The 19,533-nt window shown below is 38.9% G+C and overlaps 1 protein-coding gene across 1 annotated transcript in view; it reads left to right on the forward strand.

The window, feature by feature from the left end:
- Positions 1 to 2,952: 2,952 nt before the first annotated feature.
- LOC135477583 (kinesin heavy chain-like) overlaps positions 2,953 to 19,533 on the forward strand; it is a 36,609-nt gene continuing 20,028 nt past the window's right edge. The window contains exons 1-10 of the mRNA XM_064757739.1: positions 2,953 to 3,383; positions 4,459 to 4,546; positions 12,745 to 12,818; positions 13,554 to 13,658; positions 13,862 to 13,910; positions 14,361 to 14,416; positions 15,875 to 15,962; positions 16,857 to 16,981; positions 17,706 to 17,810; positions 18,308 to 18,456. Coding sequence (XP_064613809.1) covers positions 3,246 to 3,383; positions 4,459 to 4,546; positions 12,745 to 12,818; positions 13,554 to 13,658; positions 13,862 to 13,910; positions 14,361 to 14,416; positions 15,875 to 15,962; positions 16,857 to 16,981; positions 17,706 to 17,810; positions 18,308 to 18,456 — 977 coding nt within the window. The 5' untranslated portion in view covers positions 2,953 to 3,245. The remainder of the gene's footprint in view (positions 3,384 to 4,458; positions 4,547 to 12,744; positions 12,819 to 13,553; positions 13,659 to 13,861; positions 13,911 to 14,360; positions 14,417 to 15,874; positions 15,963 to 16,856; positions 16,982 to 17,705; positions 17,811 to 18,307; positions 18,457 to 19,533) is intronic.

Genomic DNA, 19,533 nt, shown 5'->3' on the forward strand with positions numbered 1-19,533 from the left:
ACGCCAATTTAGCATATAGGTAAGGGCAAACTTGCTTCTCATAGCATGCAGTTCCTAGTGTAGATATAAAAAAAAATTCTAGCACCGGAAAGAGTAAAGTCAGAAGAGAAGCGTTCACTGTCACTGGGATCGGGTAGAGTGATAACCAGTATGTTAAAGCAGAAGAAGAAAAACTTTCTCTAACGTAAGAAAGTGCATAATTAATAAATAGCTGGGACAGCAATAATAGGCCTAAATGTAAGACTAAGGTCCAAATGTAAGACTAAGGTTTAAATGTAAGACTAAGGTCTCAATGTAAGAAATGTAAGACTAAGTTCTAAATGTAAGACTAAGGTTTAAATCTAAGACTAAGGTCTAAATGTAAGACTAAGGTCTAAATGTAAGAAATGTAAGACTAAGGTCTAAATGTAAGACTAAGGTTTAAATGTAAGACTAAGGTCCAAATGTAAGACTAAGGTGTAAATTTAAGACAAAGGTCTAAATGTAAGACTAAGGTCTAAATGTAAGACTAAGTTCTAAATGTAAGACTTGATGCATGGATTAGGAGCAGAAATACTTCTCCGGCTTCTGTAATTTCCGGTCATTTGTTTACCTTATATAGGCAGTCCATAAATTTGACTACTTTTATATTCAAATTTTGTTTGAAAGTCTTTCTCAGATCTGCTAAGATTTTTGCCATGTGTTTCAACAAGTTGTTCTATCGGTCTTCAAGTCTTTTTGTCATGGTTTCCCAAAATTTGTTTGTATGTAATTTCATCTTGAAAGATATCTGAAATTTTGCTTTTGAAAGAGCGTTTGTCGGCTACCTTTATAATTACGTACGTTCTGTCCCGCATATGTTTATGAGCTCACCATTCTTTCTTGTTAAGATTGCTTCTTACCTGCTTGCTTTTGTTGGTACCTTTAGGAATATGATTAATTAAGTGTATAAATGTGTCTAATTGATTGTTTCGGCCTCTTGGGGGACTGAAAGTACCCTTCCTATCACTTATGAAATGTAATCATTTTCAACATTACAAAACTATTCCTGTCGGCGAAGCTTCCTTTGGCGAAATATCACTCTTCAACTCAGTGGGATTTCCATTAGGAGTATCAGTAAATTTGAGGCCTTTGCTGATTAATTTTACTTCATTTTCAGAAAGAGTCACTGAAGATGAGTTTATTATCTTTGGGTCTGTCGATGATGGTATCTCTCCTATTGTTTCCACTGGATGCCTGTGTATGGGTTGGTTTCTCTTCTCCTCTCGCCGTCGTGTGAAAAATGGGTTCTGGGTGAGTAATTTGGATGACGACTGGGTTGTTGCGGGTTTCTCTGTTTGCTTCGGGTCATATTCCCGCCTTTGAGACTGACGGAACATCCCTATAATCTTTCTGTTTTTTGGGGGTTTTTTCGTGTTTTTTTTTATTGGGCTGAGTTTTTACCACATCAGCGCAGGCTTCATCCACTGTTCACCTTGAGACGTTGGAAGGCGTGTGGTAGGAGGAATCTTGTCGGACCCAGGCTCGGTGGTTTGGAGTGTCGCTCTGGGATTGGGTATAGTGGTGATAAATGTATATATATCTTCAATGGAAGGAATGTTTTCAAGCCATACCTTTTTCTTTTGCAATACGATTTTTGACTTTTCTTCGTCCTCAAATATTTCCATCAGCCAATTTTCAGTGAATTTTGGCGTTTGGCATTTTTTGTATTAAGGTTTCAAAGGCAGTTTGAGATTAGAACATGGCGATCTCACGTTTCGCCGCTTGTTCGCGGAGACAATAAATTCCAAACTTGACCTTCTCCTTGTGTAGCTCTGTTTAGCGTCGTATTTGTTCCAAACTCCGTCCAGTTCATTCGGTTTCCTGTATATATGTATAATTGAACGTGGATTGCACGATGTAAATGAATGTAGCCAAATGTTATTTATATATGTTCTACGCAAGTATACACACTTGCGTATATATTGCGTATTTGCGTATTTATTCACGATAAGTGTATATACTTACGTATTTATTCACGATAAGTGTATATACTTGCGTAGAACATATATAAATAACATTTGGCTACATTCATTTACACCATGCAATCCACACAGATACAGACAGACATCACGTGTGCAAGCATGGGCAGTCAGGCATTTAAATGCAGCACATGCTGCTCTAGTTGACATCCACAAATAGATTTGATCGGATTAAGCGCATTTAACACTCACTGCGTGCGTGAACACAAGCAGAGGTTTCTATACTTGATAAGACCTTTCCAGTGGGTTACCACGTCCACCCCATCCCATCCTCCACCACCTCTCAACCAACCCCTACCCCACCGTGCACCCATCTCCCTCAACCCCATACACCAACCATCTTCAGTTTAAACACCATTCAATCTTTATGCACAGGCTCTGGCCGGTGCACGCATGAAGACACCGCCTTGTTTGCTTTTCTTCTTCTTTTTTTTAAATATATATATATATATATATATATATATTATTGTTATTATTATTTAAACAATTAATGTTTATATACTTATCTATGCCCCAATGTAGCCTTATAATGTAATTTCAGATATGGGTCGAGGACGACGAATTATTATGTCATGATCTGGTAATATGGTGATATTAACAGACTAGGCCTACGTGTGAATGCATATCATGATATTTGCAAAACATATGCAGGTAAATATTGATTTTACCCAGTCAATTAATAATGCAGGTACAGTCTGCGTAATTATATACGCAGACCCGTCTGTGAATATTCAACATTTTATTCAATATAAATGCCAAAATGGTTTGATTACTAATTGCTTGTTTTTATTTTTCCTTGTTGTTTTCTTTCTTCAAAATTATCTTTTAACATTTCATATATAAAAACATTCAACTGAGAGAAGTGAATATCTGCTTTTCTGTTCGAATAGCGAAAACCCCCATCTCGAGCCTCAAGGTGACGTCATTTTCTCCACCATTCACAGCACAAAATGGAAGTAGACAGATAATGTCAATGGATGTCGTGTCGGAATTTTACGTGTAATTGATATTTTGACGGGGTTTTCGTCTCTGATCGCCGATGAAATCGATCTGTTAAACTTCGGTTTTGGGCTCAGGTGACTAAATCGACGAAAATCCTGCCCGAAACCAGTTATTTTCCAGGCAAAACGTCACCACGGCTGTTGCCGGTCGGCCATGTTGTAACCAACAGGCAAGCTGCTCGGGTTTATTTTTGACAGAAGCTGTCCAAACATTTGAGGAAATCGACTGATATCTAGTTTTAAAATGGCTGCAACAGCAGAACCACCGGCAGAATGCAACATCAAAGTAATTTGCCGTGTTCGGCCGTTGAATGCGATTGAAGAGAAGGCAGGGAGCAAATTTATTCTGAAATTCCCTACGGAAGATTCCATTTCCATCGGGGTAGGTATAGTTTCTCATGTGATTTTCTCCTCCATGCTTTCGAATTAACTTGTAGTTGTCACTGTTTGTGAATATTCAGAGCTTAATACATGCAATCATTTGTAGTAACATAGCACTTTGCCGAAAGACGGTATGTTGTACCATACATGCATGTTGTTTCAAATTTTTATTTCACACAAGGTGCACTCGCATGATTACTGCCGTGCAGAATTTCAGCTTGCTGTTTATATTTTGACAGCTCTCATGTGTGGTGAACCAGCAAACCAGATGTTTGATTGAAACATGTTTATGCATAAATAACTTTAATGTCTTGGCTCTTCAGTCTGCAGTGTGGCTTAAATAATATGTGTCATGTCTTGAATAAATCAGAATACATGCAAATCCTGTACAAAATGTGCAAACAGTTCCATGGACTCTTTAACTGCCGAGCGGTTGTTTTCTGAGTGTTCTTCAAAACACTTACCCATGTTTGATTGAAATATGTGGGAAAGTTGAGCCTTATTTCTCATCATCCGAAAACCAGAAATGACCAGAATGCATATAGATGTAGCAATTGTGCCTGCTGTTCAGGGACCAAAAATTTGTCAAGTGTCCACTGATGCCAGAGACATGTAAACTAAGTTTAGCAGCCTGCGGCCAGCATTATGGTGGGAGGAAACCGGGCAGAACCCCGGGGAAACCCACGACCATACACAGGTTGCTGACAGACCTTCCCACATATGGCCAGAGTGGAAGCCAGCATGCGCTGGACTTGAACTCATATCGACCGGATTGGTGATCAACTACATTGAGTAGACTAAGAATAAGTATGTAAGCATTCAGCTACCAGTATTGACACACATCTCTCAACAGATGCTGTCCAACACATCCTGTCATTTACACGTAAAGTCCATTTGTATTTTTCCAATAAAATTAAGACACATTTCGGCTTGACACAGGTATTATACCACTTGTTATGTGACAGCACAGCACAGTTTATACATGCCTAAATGTATAAAGCATAAATATATTTTGAACTGTCATGCAAAAATGAAATCTTTTAAATATAGTCTGTATTATTCTGTGTTTTCTTTAGGGCAAGGTGTTTGTATTTGACAAGGTGTACAAGCCAACCGTCACCCAGGAGTATGTGTACAATATAGCAGCCAAACCTATTGTAGCAGGTAAGTTCATGTTACAGCATCAGGGTGGGGTCCAGTTGTGCCTGACATTGAAGTTCTCATGTCAGTGTGGGGCAAATTAGTGGAGTTTTATTGTGGATAGGTACATGTACAAGTATGAAAATTATCCACGAAAGATGACATTTTATTTCCTGGCTCACGTTGCAGATTGTGTACAGTAAGTATATCAGGAAATAAAACTACATGTAAGTCATCAGTTTTGGATCACGTACATGTAAATTATTTTGTAGACACTGACGTGTTAAAGTGCATTGATTTGCCTCACTCTGCCATAAAGTGATGACACTACAGCACGACAGGACATCACCCAAATGACATTAATGCGAAAACCTTGTATTAATTCAGTTAATCAAATCAGTTTGGTTTCCTTGACTGACTAGTCTTCGTTTGTTGACCGAATATTAAAGAAGCTATACCAGAGGTGTTTTTGGCAGAAATCCAATCAAATTTTCGGTGTTTTACAACAAGTTTTAACGCAAGTAATGACCTCTCAGCAAATATCAAATAGATGTATATGTGCTGTTTATAGTGTTGGTGATCTAAAGTTTGAAAAAGTTAGAATGCTACCTGCATTGTAAATTTTTAAAACTTTATTAGAAATTCTAAATGATAACACATGCACAAACAAAGCTGATATTTTGTGAAAATTATTTGGGTTATTCTGAAACAAGAGCAAAAGGTCAAGTACAGGTTGGTGGAACAATGGTATATAATAAGCAGTTGGTTGATCCCCCTGGTCAGAAATGTTTAACAGATGAGGCATTCTTTCTGATTGGGTCTGAAGCTGTTTTTAAAAACTTCAAATATTTACGCTAAACTAGAGGGTGTTAATTGTGTTAGTTTTGGTGAGATTCAAGACAAAAACTGACCACTTTTGACATGTGGAGAGGAAGTTGCTAGTTCATAGAGATTACCATATTTCTGACCAGACACATACAGAACTGAAACATGGAATTATAATGTGGCCACATGATGCTATTCTGTATGTAGAACTAACAAGCAAGATTAATGATTTCAATCAAAGCTTCTTACTCGTTAAATGGCCTAGACATTTGTCATTGTCAGTATGGATCTCTATCCTTTGACCATGTTTATTTATTTATTTGATTGCTGTTTTATGCTATACTCATGTTGACCATGTTGATCTATATGTATATGTAGATGAGATTATGGGTTCAAATACAGATGTTGATGGCTTGAATGTCTCATTTTGCTAAGTTTGTCAGGAGACCTGGCGAAAAGTAATAAATTTTTCTGGAATTGGTGTTTTTTATTTTCTTATTATTATACATGTACCAAATTCATAGTATGCACATCGATATACATATGACATTGAATTCAGAGTTTTTCTTTCTCTGGGCCTCTGTGGCTGAATGGTTACCATGCTAGTTCAGATCAGTGACATAGGAGCCTCTCACCAATGTGGTCTGTGTGAGCGCAGCTCTGTCTCTAGTCTGGTCTGTAGGGTTTTCCTGCGGTTCTGTCCAGTTTCCTCCCACGGTAATGCTGGAAATACTGGATTTTGGATAACACACCAGTCAAGTAAATAAATCAATAAATGTGTGACGTCTGTTACATGTATATGTTTAAATAGTTATTCTTGCAGATACATGTAAATCTGTTTACATGCTTGTATATGTACACATAATTGTAATAATGTACTGGGGTTTTCAAAACAACAACCAATCATGCTAATGTAACAGCTTGATTTTGTGCATGTATACAAGTCTGTAGACCAGCTGGTATCATCCTTATTACATGTGCATGTATCTGTGCTTGTATCTGTCAGTGCTAGACTCTGTGCTAGCACCCATGGGCTGTTACTTTGCAATGCTTAAACACTACATAGCTCACCATATAAAACATAGTGCCATATATGACAAGCTTTTCTTCCAAACCGTCCACTAGATTGGGTACATTGTAAATGCTATTCTGCGATATCAGGCTGCGTGAAGTCAATCAATTTGAAACGCTTGCATCAGAACACATAACGTTTCTATTTGGGCCCCTGGTTACTCGGAAGATTGCCAAGTCGGCCGAGCCCAGTTCAGATGCCCTGCCTCGTAACGTTCATGTCAGGGCAAAATAGTCGATCAATAATGAGAAGCCAGATCTAGACTAAAGCCAGGAATGTTCAGCTGTACAAGATAGTGTCATATACATGCACATCTATTTTGTGTGCTTCATACAGGCATTAGGCATGCACACAGTCTGTAGTGAGGCAAGCTTCTGTCTGAATTTATTTTATCACTAAGGTCTTGTTTTGGTATTTGGTATGTGTGCGAAGAAGATATTAGTGTTTTGAACTAATAATATCATTTTCTGACAGGTGTATTGCACTAAATTTACTTGCATTCACTGTATGTAATCTTTATTGAATCAGATGGCATGTTTTTTGGTCCAGAAATTTAGGATGAAAAGCAGTATCAGATTCTGTATCACCAACCAAAGTAACCAGCAAGTAACTTTGTTGAACCTCAAATCTCATGAATAAATACTGTAATGCAGTTTACAGGTGACTTCAAACAAACTATAACTGGTGAGAGACTGAAGGCATTGTGACCAGATCAGTGAAAAATGTGCATGAATGCTGAGGAATTGGCAGAAGCCTAATGTTAATTTATTTATTAGTATATTGTTTTTTTTAATGTTTATAATGACATTTGACAGGGCTTTAGGTTTATAGTTGAGGTTAGGGGAGAGAAACTAATACTTCAGGCTACACATCTGATACATTATAAACTGGTTGGAAGTGATGGTAGACTGGCAGATGTACAGTACATAAGCTACAGTATACCTGTATGCATGTAAATACCAACAACTAGGTTATTGTCCGAATAGTACATTGTTTTATTAATGTGCTGACATTTACAATGAAGGATGTAAGGTTATGTAAGGTTCGGATAGCTTGCTCAATGTATGACCAGCCAAATTCACATTTAAGAGAACGCTTTCACCCTACTCCATAAGATACACAAGAGGTCAGCTGCATCAGACTTAGTCATGAATGCCATTAATCTGATAATCATAAACACGTATACCTCTAGTATGTATACATAACACAGACCAATGTCGATGGTATGGCTCCATTCCAGGTACATGTACACTGTACTGACACAAACAACTGAAGCTGACACTCTGATCTGACTTTAATATCAGAAAGGTACCTTACTTGCTGGTTAACAGAGACTGTATTCTGATGACTAGTATCATGTATGACTATCAGGTACGCCTGCATAATGTTAACCGTATGTTGGGATTCTGGGATGGAAGGTTTGCCTCACCCAGTTTTCTGCATGCTAAACAACCCATGTGTTGTACGTGTACAGTGTAAAAAATGTAGTTCAGGGATTGAAGACTTTCTATGATACCCCATTGTTAGTCTACTGAATTCAGATTCACAGAAATAAACCTAGGCCATACATGATATGATAACTTTCTTAATGTCTTCGTATTCATTTATATTTCTGACAACAGGGGGCTACCCAGTCTCGTTCTTCCAGAACTGATGTTACATAACCTCTAGGTGAACGCATTAAGCCATTCCCCATTCATCACGTTCATCCGTTCATTCGCAAGTCTGTAATGGGTGGGGTAGATATCTTATTTACGGCTATAAACTCTTTCATGTGGTTGAACATACATACATTTCCTTTTGTCTCATCTACATGTAGTCCTGCTGACTCCTGCTAAACCTCACACTGCGTTATCAGACATCCAGCTGACAAACTGTGGAGTTTAGTTACTGAAGTTGACAGTCAAAACATTTCCTTAATATGATGCCAGACACATGAAACCAGTGTGAAATTTGATTGGCTGTTGAAAGCATGACATGAGATACCACATGTGATCTTTAGTTTTTGAAATAGTCTGAACTTACATATAACAACATGACCTACGAGGGCCCTTGGTGGCTGAGTACGAGGGCCCTTGGTGGCTGAGGTGGTTATAGTAAGTGCCAATAGGGTACAATGACCCAGGAGCCTCACCAATGCGTCGTTGTGAGTTCAAGCCCAGCTCATGCAGGCATCCACTCCAGTCGTGCATCATGTACATGTGCGTGGGAAGGTCTGTCAGCAACCTTTGGATGGTTGTGGGTTTCCCCTGGGTTTCCTCTCATGAACCATAATGCTGGCTGCCTCTGTACAGTTGAAATATTCTTGAGTACAACATAGAACACCAATCAAGTAAATAAATAAAATAAAATAAAATACATGTAACAAACACATGCTGTAGACCAAGAGTGCGACCCCTTTGATCACTGTCCTATCATATTTTGCCACTAGACAAATCAGCTGTCCAGTCTGTCACACCTGGTGCTAGCCCCAGGCCCTAATCCCCCTGTTCCTCACAAGGCCTGGTGTGACATGTACTAAACAATGGTCCAGGGGATGGGCAGACATCAGCAGGCAATTGTACCAGCCTATTGTAAACAGCATGGCTTAACCTACCTCTATCTGACCTTCTGACACAGGGAAATTCTTCTAATATACATAACAGGGGGGGAAGGTTCTGCTACACAGTAGTTTTTCTGTACATGAAGCTACATTTATAGGTTTTCACCTTGAATGATGCACACATAAATGTTGATGTACCCATGAATGAGTACTGTAAATGACCTAAAGTCTTGCCCGTGTCCAAGTAGGTACAGGTATTTGTATGTTTGTTTGGAAGGCATGATTACACATATACCTTACTTAAAATTTAACTTTCAGCACCAAAAATAACATTTTTAGACATCTATTTGCCTCTAAAAGTGCACTTTTTGGGCAAAAGTTTAGGTCATTTGGCAAAATTCAAGAATGTTTCCTTGTTTAAAAGTGTTTACCTGTACTTGTACATAGGTACCTGGCCTTGTTGTTTTAAGGGATATGACACCATGATGCATGTCTGCACTCTGCCTGAGGCACACAAACCGACAACTGTCACATGTTACATGATAAAGTTTTGCAGGGTATGATTGTAGATTTTCGAAGTACATGTGTACTTGTATTAAAGCTTTCATGCAATATGAAATTAAATTGTTTCCCAGGTTTTATAGTAAAGCACAAATCAGTTTCATTCATTGCAAAAACTTCTTTTATTGTTAATTTCCTACTTATACAGCACATCCATGTACATCCATGTGAACAGAACCAGAAATAAGATAAAATATATAGAGATGTACATCCATGTGCACTGTAGTAACAGTAGATGCATTTTATTCTAATCTAAAAATACATGATGTAATGCTAGAGAATACATTAACACATATGTGTACAGTTCTCACTCATACCAGCTTGGTTTAGCCACACCTTCATTGCTGAATCATCAAAATTGGTCAAAGATGATAAACCAGCAGTACCAGAATGAAGGCTTTTTTCTTTCTGGGTAGGGTTGCTCTCTTCTATACAAGTATATTTTCTATCTGCGAAGATACACGTACATGCAGGTGGAGTACATTTTCTAAACATACATGTTCTGTGTAGTTATACACATATTTTGTCCTTCAATGAATCTTTGAATGTAAATAATAATTGCAAATAATACTTATGGTGTATAAATTTCATGTAATTTCAAGAGATATATGTATTTATACAAGCATTCTTATATGAGTGGTGAGGAGAGTGAAGAAATGAAATGTGTTGGGATAAAGCCTCTGAGTAATGTACACATCTGCATGCAGTACATACCTGTATGTACTAGCTTGTACATACCTGTGTGTACCAGCTCCTACATACTTTTACATGTGGATCCGATGCACACATCTTATGTTTTCGTTCACAGAAATAGCGAAGAATATCTAGATTGGTCATGGTCTTGTTCTTAATAAACGGGGCAAAAGCGAGTAGACATTCACAGCTATTGTGCATGTAATGAAGGTGTATTGTAATATTAAGATGAGGTATATTGACTGGATGACTCAGCCAGACTATGTTAATAATGGAGGGGAGAAAATAGACAGCTATACATGCATTACTAATACAGCAGCTACATGTAGATCACGTGCAGTGCCAATACTCCCCCAGTCATAGGTAATGGTAGTGGCCATCGGAGAGCCTGGAGGGGTGAAATCAAATACATGTAGATGATTGTATGTAACATGGTAAGTGACAGTATATATGTACTCGCATACGGGGTAAGATCTATAAATTTGTGGCCTTGTCCTTAATCAAGAGAGAAAAACATGAACCAATAAGTCCAGAAATTCTGTATTTCTCATGCTTTTCACCTAATTTTTGGGGAAAAGCAATAAATAAATTTTTGGACAGAAGGTATTTTTTCCATTTTTACCTGTATTTTGTAGGTTTTTCATGGATGCCTGATAAATTTTGGTAATCTGTGGCATACATGTGATGGTCAAAAAACGAAAATTGAAAATTACCATTTTCATCAGTTCCCTGGTTGCATGTAATTAACTTCTGAGGACTACAGGTTTACACCTTGTCGGTCTCTATATTTGTCAGTCAGTCATGAATCAGTTTTCGCGACTTTTATTTTTTCAGAATGGTTCATTGTATTGATTTGAAACTTTCTACATTGCTACAAGGTTTCACCATGACATTTTACAGATCTACATGTTGCTTTTGGCCACTTTTCCCAGTATTACTATAACTTTGACAGTCCTCCAGATTTTTGTTGTTGTCAAAACAGTTTAAAATGAATCTGGTACATGGCCACTTTTGTTCTGTTATTGGCCTTGATACACAGGTACAGTACTGCCCGATCCTAACGATATATTCTACGCGTATCATCCATCTGTCCTACTCGCATCTTGATCAGATGTGGGGCGGATCATACGTCCATGATGGGCGGCACATGCGGATATTGGCACTATCCTGATCGAATCTTGTGTGATCAGCCGGTACATGTAGTGTTGCTTAGACAGGTGGATGATTGTCGGATCCTACGCCCATCATACGCGAATGGTACAGCAATCCTACATCCATCAGATGCAGGTGGTACACCCTTCCTACACCCATCAGATGCGAATGGTACACCCATCCTCCTCCCATCATACGCGGATGGTACACCCATTCTCTGCCCATCATACGCAGATGGTACACCCATCCTACACCGATCAGATGCAAATTGTACACCCATCATACGCGGATGGTACACCCATCCTACACTGATCAGATGGGAATGGTACTCCTATCCTCCGCCCATCATACGCGAATGGTACACCCATCCTACACTGATCAGATGGGAATGGTACTCCTATCCTCCGCCCATCATACGCGGATGGTACACCCATTCTCTGCCCATCATACACAGATGGTACACCCATCCTACACCGATCAGATGCAAATTGTACACCCATCTTGGCTGTATGATCCGCGTACGATGAGAACATCTTCCTGTGATATTACGCCCTACTTCGGCAGATGTTCTGACCCATAACCCTGCCATATCGTTAGGATTGAGCAGTACTGTACATATACTATTCAGATGGCTCAAACCGATAAGGGATATGTATTGCTTTTACAGTGCTTCCAGAATGCTTGTCAGTACTTGTGATGCTGATGCTGGGTATAGACTCAACAGCATTGTAATGAATGTAGCAAAAAAAGAACAATGAATGAAGTGCACATACATGTATATACAGTATATATACTGAATGTATTACAGTGGTGTATATCTACCTACAGTATTTCTGCAGGAAAATTGGTTAATCCATTTGAAATCAGGGCAAAGTTGTTCAAAAGTGTATCACATATAGGAGTTAAGCCCTAGGATTTTAGTCCAGACTACAAGAGTGTCATTTACTTTGTATTAGGATAAGGCTGGTGTTAAGATTTAGACCTGTTTAACTTATATACACTTTTGAACAACTGTTGCCAGGGGCCCTTCTTCTCAAACTTGGTAAATCAACTTTTTATAACTTTTCTCTCAAATGACGTTGTCTTACAGCAGTACAACTCGGACAACTTCTTGTACGAAAACAGTTACAAGAAATATGACATACAAATTTTTATGATAGTGGCCCCAGGGCCTTTAGGGATACATGCAAGTTACATGTACATATTGCAAGTACTATGGCAAGCAACACTGCATGATGTTGGTATGAGTGTTAAGACAACTGTGTCCTTGTTGACCTTGGCACTTGACGTTTGTGATCTGGGTTTTTCATATAGGCTTTCTTATGAAACGGCATCTTGCTTCAGTCCTGTCATTGTATAATTTCCTTGTACTTTCAGATGTACTTAGTGGATACAATGGAACTATATTTGCCTATGGTCAGACGTCCAGTGGGAAGACCCATACCATGGAGGTACGGCATCCACCAATCAAATCACTTAACATATTTGATAATGTTATCACAAGTATTGTTAGAAAAATGGATAATCTTTGTAAAATTGACTTTAATACCGGAATATTATGGATGCGTTAATCTCTACACATTTGGTGTTTTTGAATTGTTTAGATTTAAAGTTTGCATTCGGGTTTGGAGTAGTTTTAGATACATGTAGAACCAGTTATACCGCGTAGTATTATATACATCTAAGTCTCACTAGTCATGCGATTATTTGCATAAACTTGTTGTAATTCTTAATATACTTTAACAAATTCAGTGATTATTTCCGTATTATAGGAGTTGACATGAAGGTTAATATTGTTCTGAAGATTACAGATGATAATACATTGTTTTTACTGTTTAAATGTTGTTTTTCTGAACTTATTGAATATATCTGCCATTAGCCATGTTAGCTCTTTATGCTGCAGTTCATCCAATGATTGAGGCACCTGTTCTTCCCTGTTTTTTTCGCAGGTGCATTCGTAATTGTAACAGGAATGCACTTTTTTCTTTTCTCATGCAGTTAATGCATCTAGTGAACACATGAACACATATGTTTACTTTTCAAAAAAAAAATTGAAACTCAAGATGAATTCATATTAAGACTAAATCTGCTTCCCCTTGGTCCAGCACACCCTTGCTGTGATGTAGCTAATGGTTTGAATTACCTGATCAGTGTTCTTCCAATACTTGTGTTTTGTGTTGTGACAGGGTGTTATTGGGGAGCCCACCAAGCACGGCATTATTCCACGCATCGTCAATGACATCTTTAACTATATCTACGGCATGGACGAAAACTTAGAATTCCATATAAAGGTAACATTTTACACATGGTTTTCTTTCCTCAGATTTCAGATCCTTGTGAAATTTTACGCTGAATATGTAGAAGATTTGTAGAAGTAATGCAATATTTTAGTAAAGGGCAAATTCCTAATATTTTTCATCGATATGCCATAACCAGCAGATTTCTTGTAATCAAAGTTTCATGATTCATGTGAAATATATTCTTCTTTTTCCAGGTTTCCTACTTTGAGATTTACTTAGACAAAATTCGAGACTTGTTAGACAGTGAGTATTACTTTTTTTGGATTTTAAGTAAAAGATGAATTTAAATGTTTCCACAAATTCGCAATAAACTTTCTTCTTAAGTAACGGATCATTTCCATCTTGCTTGTTGAATTTTGTTGAAATTTCGTTTTTCTCTTGGTGGTGAAATTACTGAATGTAATATAAATGTGTACAAAAAAATAAGTAAAAAACTGTTTGGTGTTCACAAATAAAAAGGAATGAGGAATAAAGATCTTTGAAGCCTCATAATTTTGAAGAATGTAATTGTTCAGATTTACCAAAGACTAAATATTTACAAGATATATACATGTACATCTATTTTCTTGCTATAGTCTTATTTTCACCTCATGGTCTCAAAAGACTGATTATTGGCCACATACCCTGTGGGCGTGTATTAATATAAAAATTAGAATCCTGTTCATGTTCATCTTCCTTTTATTTTCATTTTAGTTACAAAAACCAACTTGCCTGTCCATGAAGATCAAAACAGAGTCCCATATGTCAAGGTGAGCTGTCAGGGGAGAATACTCCTGCCAGACTATTTACAAACTAGACTGAGAGACTTTCCATAAAAAATTGCAACATTTGACATGAAATTTCGTCTATGACAAAATTATTATGAGTGCTCTGTTGACCTCTGAAAGGTGTTGGAGGTTTGTTTGAAAGCTAGGATGATAACATTAGTTTCAGGCTTCATGAACTTTATTTGGCTCCAAAAATTAACTTTGCTGTACAAGTTTTCAGGGGAAATGGTTATTATAATGGTTTAGTATCTACAGAGAATTGTGTTGGCATAAAGATTGACGAAGCATCACCTGAGATCAAGCCCTTAATGTTTTGTTTGAGGCTTGAATTGATTTATTTATGTGATTGGTGTTTCACGCCGTACTCAAGAATAATTTACTTACACAACGGTGGCCGGCATTATTGTGGGAGGAAACTGGGCAGAGCTCTGGGGAAACCCATGACCATCCACAGGTTGCAGAGATAGCTTCCCATGTACGGCTGAAGAGGAAGCCAGCTTGAGCTGGACTTACACTCACAGCGACTGCATTGGTGAGAGGCCCCTGGGTCATTGCGTCGCGCAAGCATGCTAACCCCCTCTACCAAGGATGCCCCAGTTTGTATTGAATCACTGATCTCTGTCACACGTCACACCATGTGTGCACATCATGATTTACCTCCTTGTGCTGACTGGTCGCACATTACACGAAGCTGTCATAGACTTACGTGAGACATAGCCTTAACTTTAGGTATAATTCCTGAACTTGAGAGCTAATAAAACCCTAAGTAATGAAACAAAAGTTCCAGTTAGGTAAGTAACCATTTTATAGCAGGAAACAGTTTTTAAGTTAATAACTCTACATGTAAGTCTGACTATAAAGGCCCATATTTATCAAGTGTCTTAAAACTTTTAAAGTCAAAAAATCAATCACAGCTACAATTAAAGTGTTTCACTCTAGAATGTTTAAAATTTATACCTTAATTCTTTACTGCAGAGCAATGTGCTAACCACAATTTGAGTTCTTTTCAGTTCTGATGTTGGCTTTTGAAACACTCACAATTCATGAATTAAGTCCTTATTTCAGTGATAAATATGGACCGTGATGCCAGTACCTGTCATAGGCTGGAGAGGTCAAATTTTGGAACCAATCAGAAGTCTCATTGTTTTGGGGTTTTTCCCTTCAATTGAGTGCTGGTTGGGCTGGTCGCATGTTTCTGTTCAGATGTGCATGTACTAAGCAAAAAGTCCAAGCAGGAAACTTTGGTTGGATTTACCAGCCGTTTCATTTGTTAGTTACTTTGTTATGTATGAAAGCATAATGGTCTGAAAATGAAAGGATTTTGAAATGGTGATATGGATCCTGGTATTGATTCAAAACACTATGTATCAAGAAAATATGATAATTTATTTGTTAGTATGCTGCATGAGCTCATATGTAAATTTATTTTGTTTCTTTTAGGGAGCGACTGAAAGGTTTGTGTCCAGCCCTGAAGAAGTCATGGAAGTCATTGAGGAGGGAAAGTCCAACAGACATGTGTCCGTCACTAGTAAGTACAGCACCGCAGCTGTCGGATAAACCTATCCTAACCACACCTGCTTACTGGAGTGGGATTTATACTCTACAGTTGTTGATAATAAATAATATCTTCACGCACATGCAGCATTTTTGCCAGTGATCGTATTGAAAGCACATGATATTTAGCTGAAAGGGGACCACTTCAGTGGCTTAATGTTAGAGGGCCTCAATGTCAGGAGACCCAGGATCAGACCCAGATTGCGTCACACCAAATACTTCAAAAAGGGAAGAAAGTTTACTGCCACTACATGGAAAATGGTACTTGTTGGTGCCTGGCTAGATGCTCAGCATCAGGCGATTGGAGCAAGGAAACACAACTGGTTGGGCCAGTGTCAGTATTATATGACTCGGTGTAATATGACTTGGAGGGTGTCTTGTTTGGTGTGTGCGGCATGATATTTCAGTGGCAACAGAACTTTGTCACCATGGTCTTGCCCTGTCACTAGAAGACCTAGCATCTTTGCAGCGAGGCCACATGTGGAATTCCAATCCTCTCTCTCATGTCCTGAAAGTCTTGCACACTTTAACCTTGTTGGAAGTCAAGTCCGTTCTACCAGTATATAATAAGCATTGTGCACATTCTGTGGATGATAATGTGTGTGTCACATCTGGCTGAGTCAAAGACTTACTGTACTTGCCAGGCCGAAGTTTTACTACAGGCACTCCGCTTTCCTACGACAAGCAAAATATTGAGTACAGCATTATAAAACAAGTCAACTAATCAGTCACTTAGCCTGTTATTAGGAAGGAATTCCAGATAAATCAGTATAGCAACTTTGTTATCCAAGCTTTACACAAACCTTCACTCACTTGTTCATTTAAGGTGTTTGTAGGTGATTCCTAACATATGGTGTTGTTGTTGTAGACATGAATGAGCACAGCTCCAGAAGCCATAGCGTATTCTTGATCAATGTGAAACAAGAGAATGAGGAGACTCAGAAGAAACTCAGCGGCAAACTCTACCTGGTTGATTTGGCAGGTAGTGAGAAGGTGAGACAGGCTTTTAGGTTTAAATGTATAAAGTTATGAATTTTGAAAATTATTTCCTCATTGAATTATGAATGCATTGTTTCGCTGCAATGAGGCCAACATGTGTTTTGAAATCAATTGATATTAGACGCTACCCTCTGAAAATGGAAGACCGTTGTAACTTGTAACACATCTCTCCTGGTGGTGTGGTCAAATGGGTTTAAGTTGCACAAATTTATGTTTGGAAGCCAATGAGTTTACTCTCTGTTCCCATAAGGAGGAGATAACTGTGACAGCATTCAAGGCGATTTATAGATACACATTGACTTATAATTTGTGAACATGTTTACAGGTGACCATCCAGTTAGCAATACCACCGACACACCAAAACAAAACAGAATGGGCATCAGTTCACATTGAATATGGCTGGGACAACAACAGATTTGGCTCAAATTCGCCATGATGCATATTGATTTCAGTCCACGTACATATGTGGTTTCAGAAATTTGATACAAGTTTGTTTGGTTCATTTACACAGCGTGTCACTGGAAACACAGTTCTGTTCCGCTAAATTGAGTTTGATTGTGCATATGTGCGAGGCACAGATTCCCCAAGCTATTGTATTCCAGAAGTATGATAAACCACGACGTTATTAGGAAGGAATTCCAGTGTGTCTACTTTGGTCTACATTAGAGAGTGGTGTGTCAACAGAAAATTTATTCTGATTGAATGTTTGTGTCTCCAGGTCAGTAAGACAGGAGCTGAGGGTATGGTGTTGGATGAGGCGAAGAACATCAACAAGTCTCTGTCAGCACTTGGTAACGTCATCTCTGCTCTGGCTGATGGCAATGTAAGTAGTACAACAGCATCTGTCACTTCCATATGGACACTGTGCAGTCATGGAAATTTTCCACCAATTGCCTGATTTCAAACTTTTTTTGTTTAAAATTTAAAAAAATATTAAGCAACTGAATTCATGAATGCATCTGATTGCTGATGTAATTTGGAGGCACAGTAAGGAGAGGGTTTTTTTCCAGGCTTTCTCCTGAGAAGCTTCAGACGTTTTTTAACCATCAATTCCCATGCTTGACTGTGACAACAAGATTGAACTGACAATGAATCCTCAAACTTTGCAAGCTTTTTTCCAAAAAAAAAAAAACAGTTTTGGAGCACCTGTTTGTTTTAAACCATGTGAAAATCTAAATCAGATTCAGAGTCAGTGAATTGTTTTGCAAGTATGGTATCTACAATAGGACACTTTCATACGACATATCAAACCTAAATCAGCTAATCTTCCAATCAAACTTTGATAAATTAAAATGTCCTCACCTTGTGTCACGTCTGCAGAAATCCCACGTGCCGTACAGAGACAGCAAGTTAACAAGGATCCTTCAGGAGAGTTTAGGAGGTAATGCCAGGACGACCATGATCATCTGCTGTTCCCCAGCCTCCTATAACGAGTCAGAAACCAAGTCCACACTCATGTTTGGACAGAGGTAAGATAGTGTGCCCAGCCTTCTAAAACGAGTCAGAAACCAAGTCCCACACTCATGTTTGGACAGAGGTAAGATAGTGTGCCCAGCCTCCAATAACAACTCAGAAGCCACGTCCATACTGAGTCTCATGTTTGGACAGAGGTAAGATAGTGTGCCCAGCCTCCAATAACAACTCAGAAAGCACGTCCATACTGAGTCTCATGTTTGGACAGCGGTACGATAGTGTGCCCAGCATCCAATAACAACTCAGAAGCCACGTCCATGCTGAGTCTCATGTTTGGACAGAGGTACGATAGTGTGCCCAGCCTCCAATAACAACTCAGAAAGCACGTCCATACTGAGTCTCATGTTTGGACAGCGGTACGATATTGTGCCCAGCCTCCAATAACAACTCAGAAGCCACGTCCATACTGAGTCTCATGTTTGGACAGAGGTACGATAGTGTGCCCAGCCTCCAATAACAACTCAGAAGCCACGTCCATATTGAGTCTCAAAATTGGACAGAGGTATGATAGTGTGCCCAGCCTCCAGTAACGGCTCAGTAACCACGTCCATTCTGATTCTCATGTTTGGACAGAGGTACGATAGTGTGCCCAGCCTCCAATAACAACTCAGAAGCCACGTCCATACTGAGTCTCATGTTCGGACAGAGGCACGATAGTGTGCCCAGCCTCCAATAACAACTCAGAAAGCACGTCCATACTGAGTCTCATGTTTGCACAGAGGTACAATAGTGTGCCCAGCCTCCAGTAACGACTCAGTAACCACGTCCATTCTGATTCTCATGTTTGGACAGAGGTACGATAGTGTGCCCAGCCTCCAATAACAACTCAGAAACCACGTCCACACTGAGTCTCATGTTTGGACAGCGGTACAGTAGTGTGCCCAGCCTCCAGTAACAACTCAGAAGCCACGTCCATATTGAATCTCAAAATTGGACAGAGGTAAGATAGTGTGCCCAGCCTCCAATAACAACTCAGAAACCACGTCCATACTGAGTCTCATGTTCGGACAGAGGTACGATAGTGCCCAGCCTCCAGTAACAACTCAGAAGCCACGTCCATATTGAATCTCAAA

This window comes from Liolophura sinensis, chromosome 11 (genome assembly GCF_032854445.1).
Source record: "Liolophura sinensis isolate JHLJ2023 chromosome 11, CUHK_Ljap_v2, whole genome shotgun sequence".
Classification (NCBI taxonomy): domain Eukaryota; kingdom Metazoa; phylum Mollusca; class Polyplacophora; order Chitonida; family Chitonidae; genus Liolophura; species Liolophura sinensis.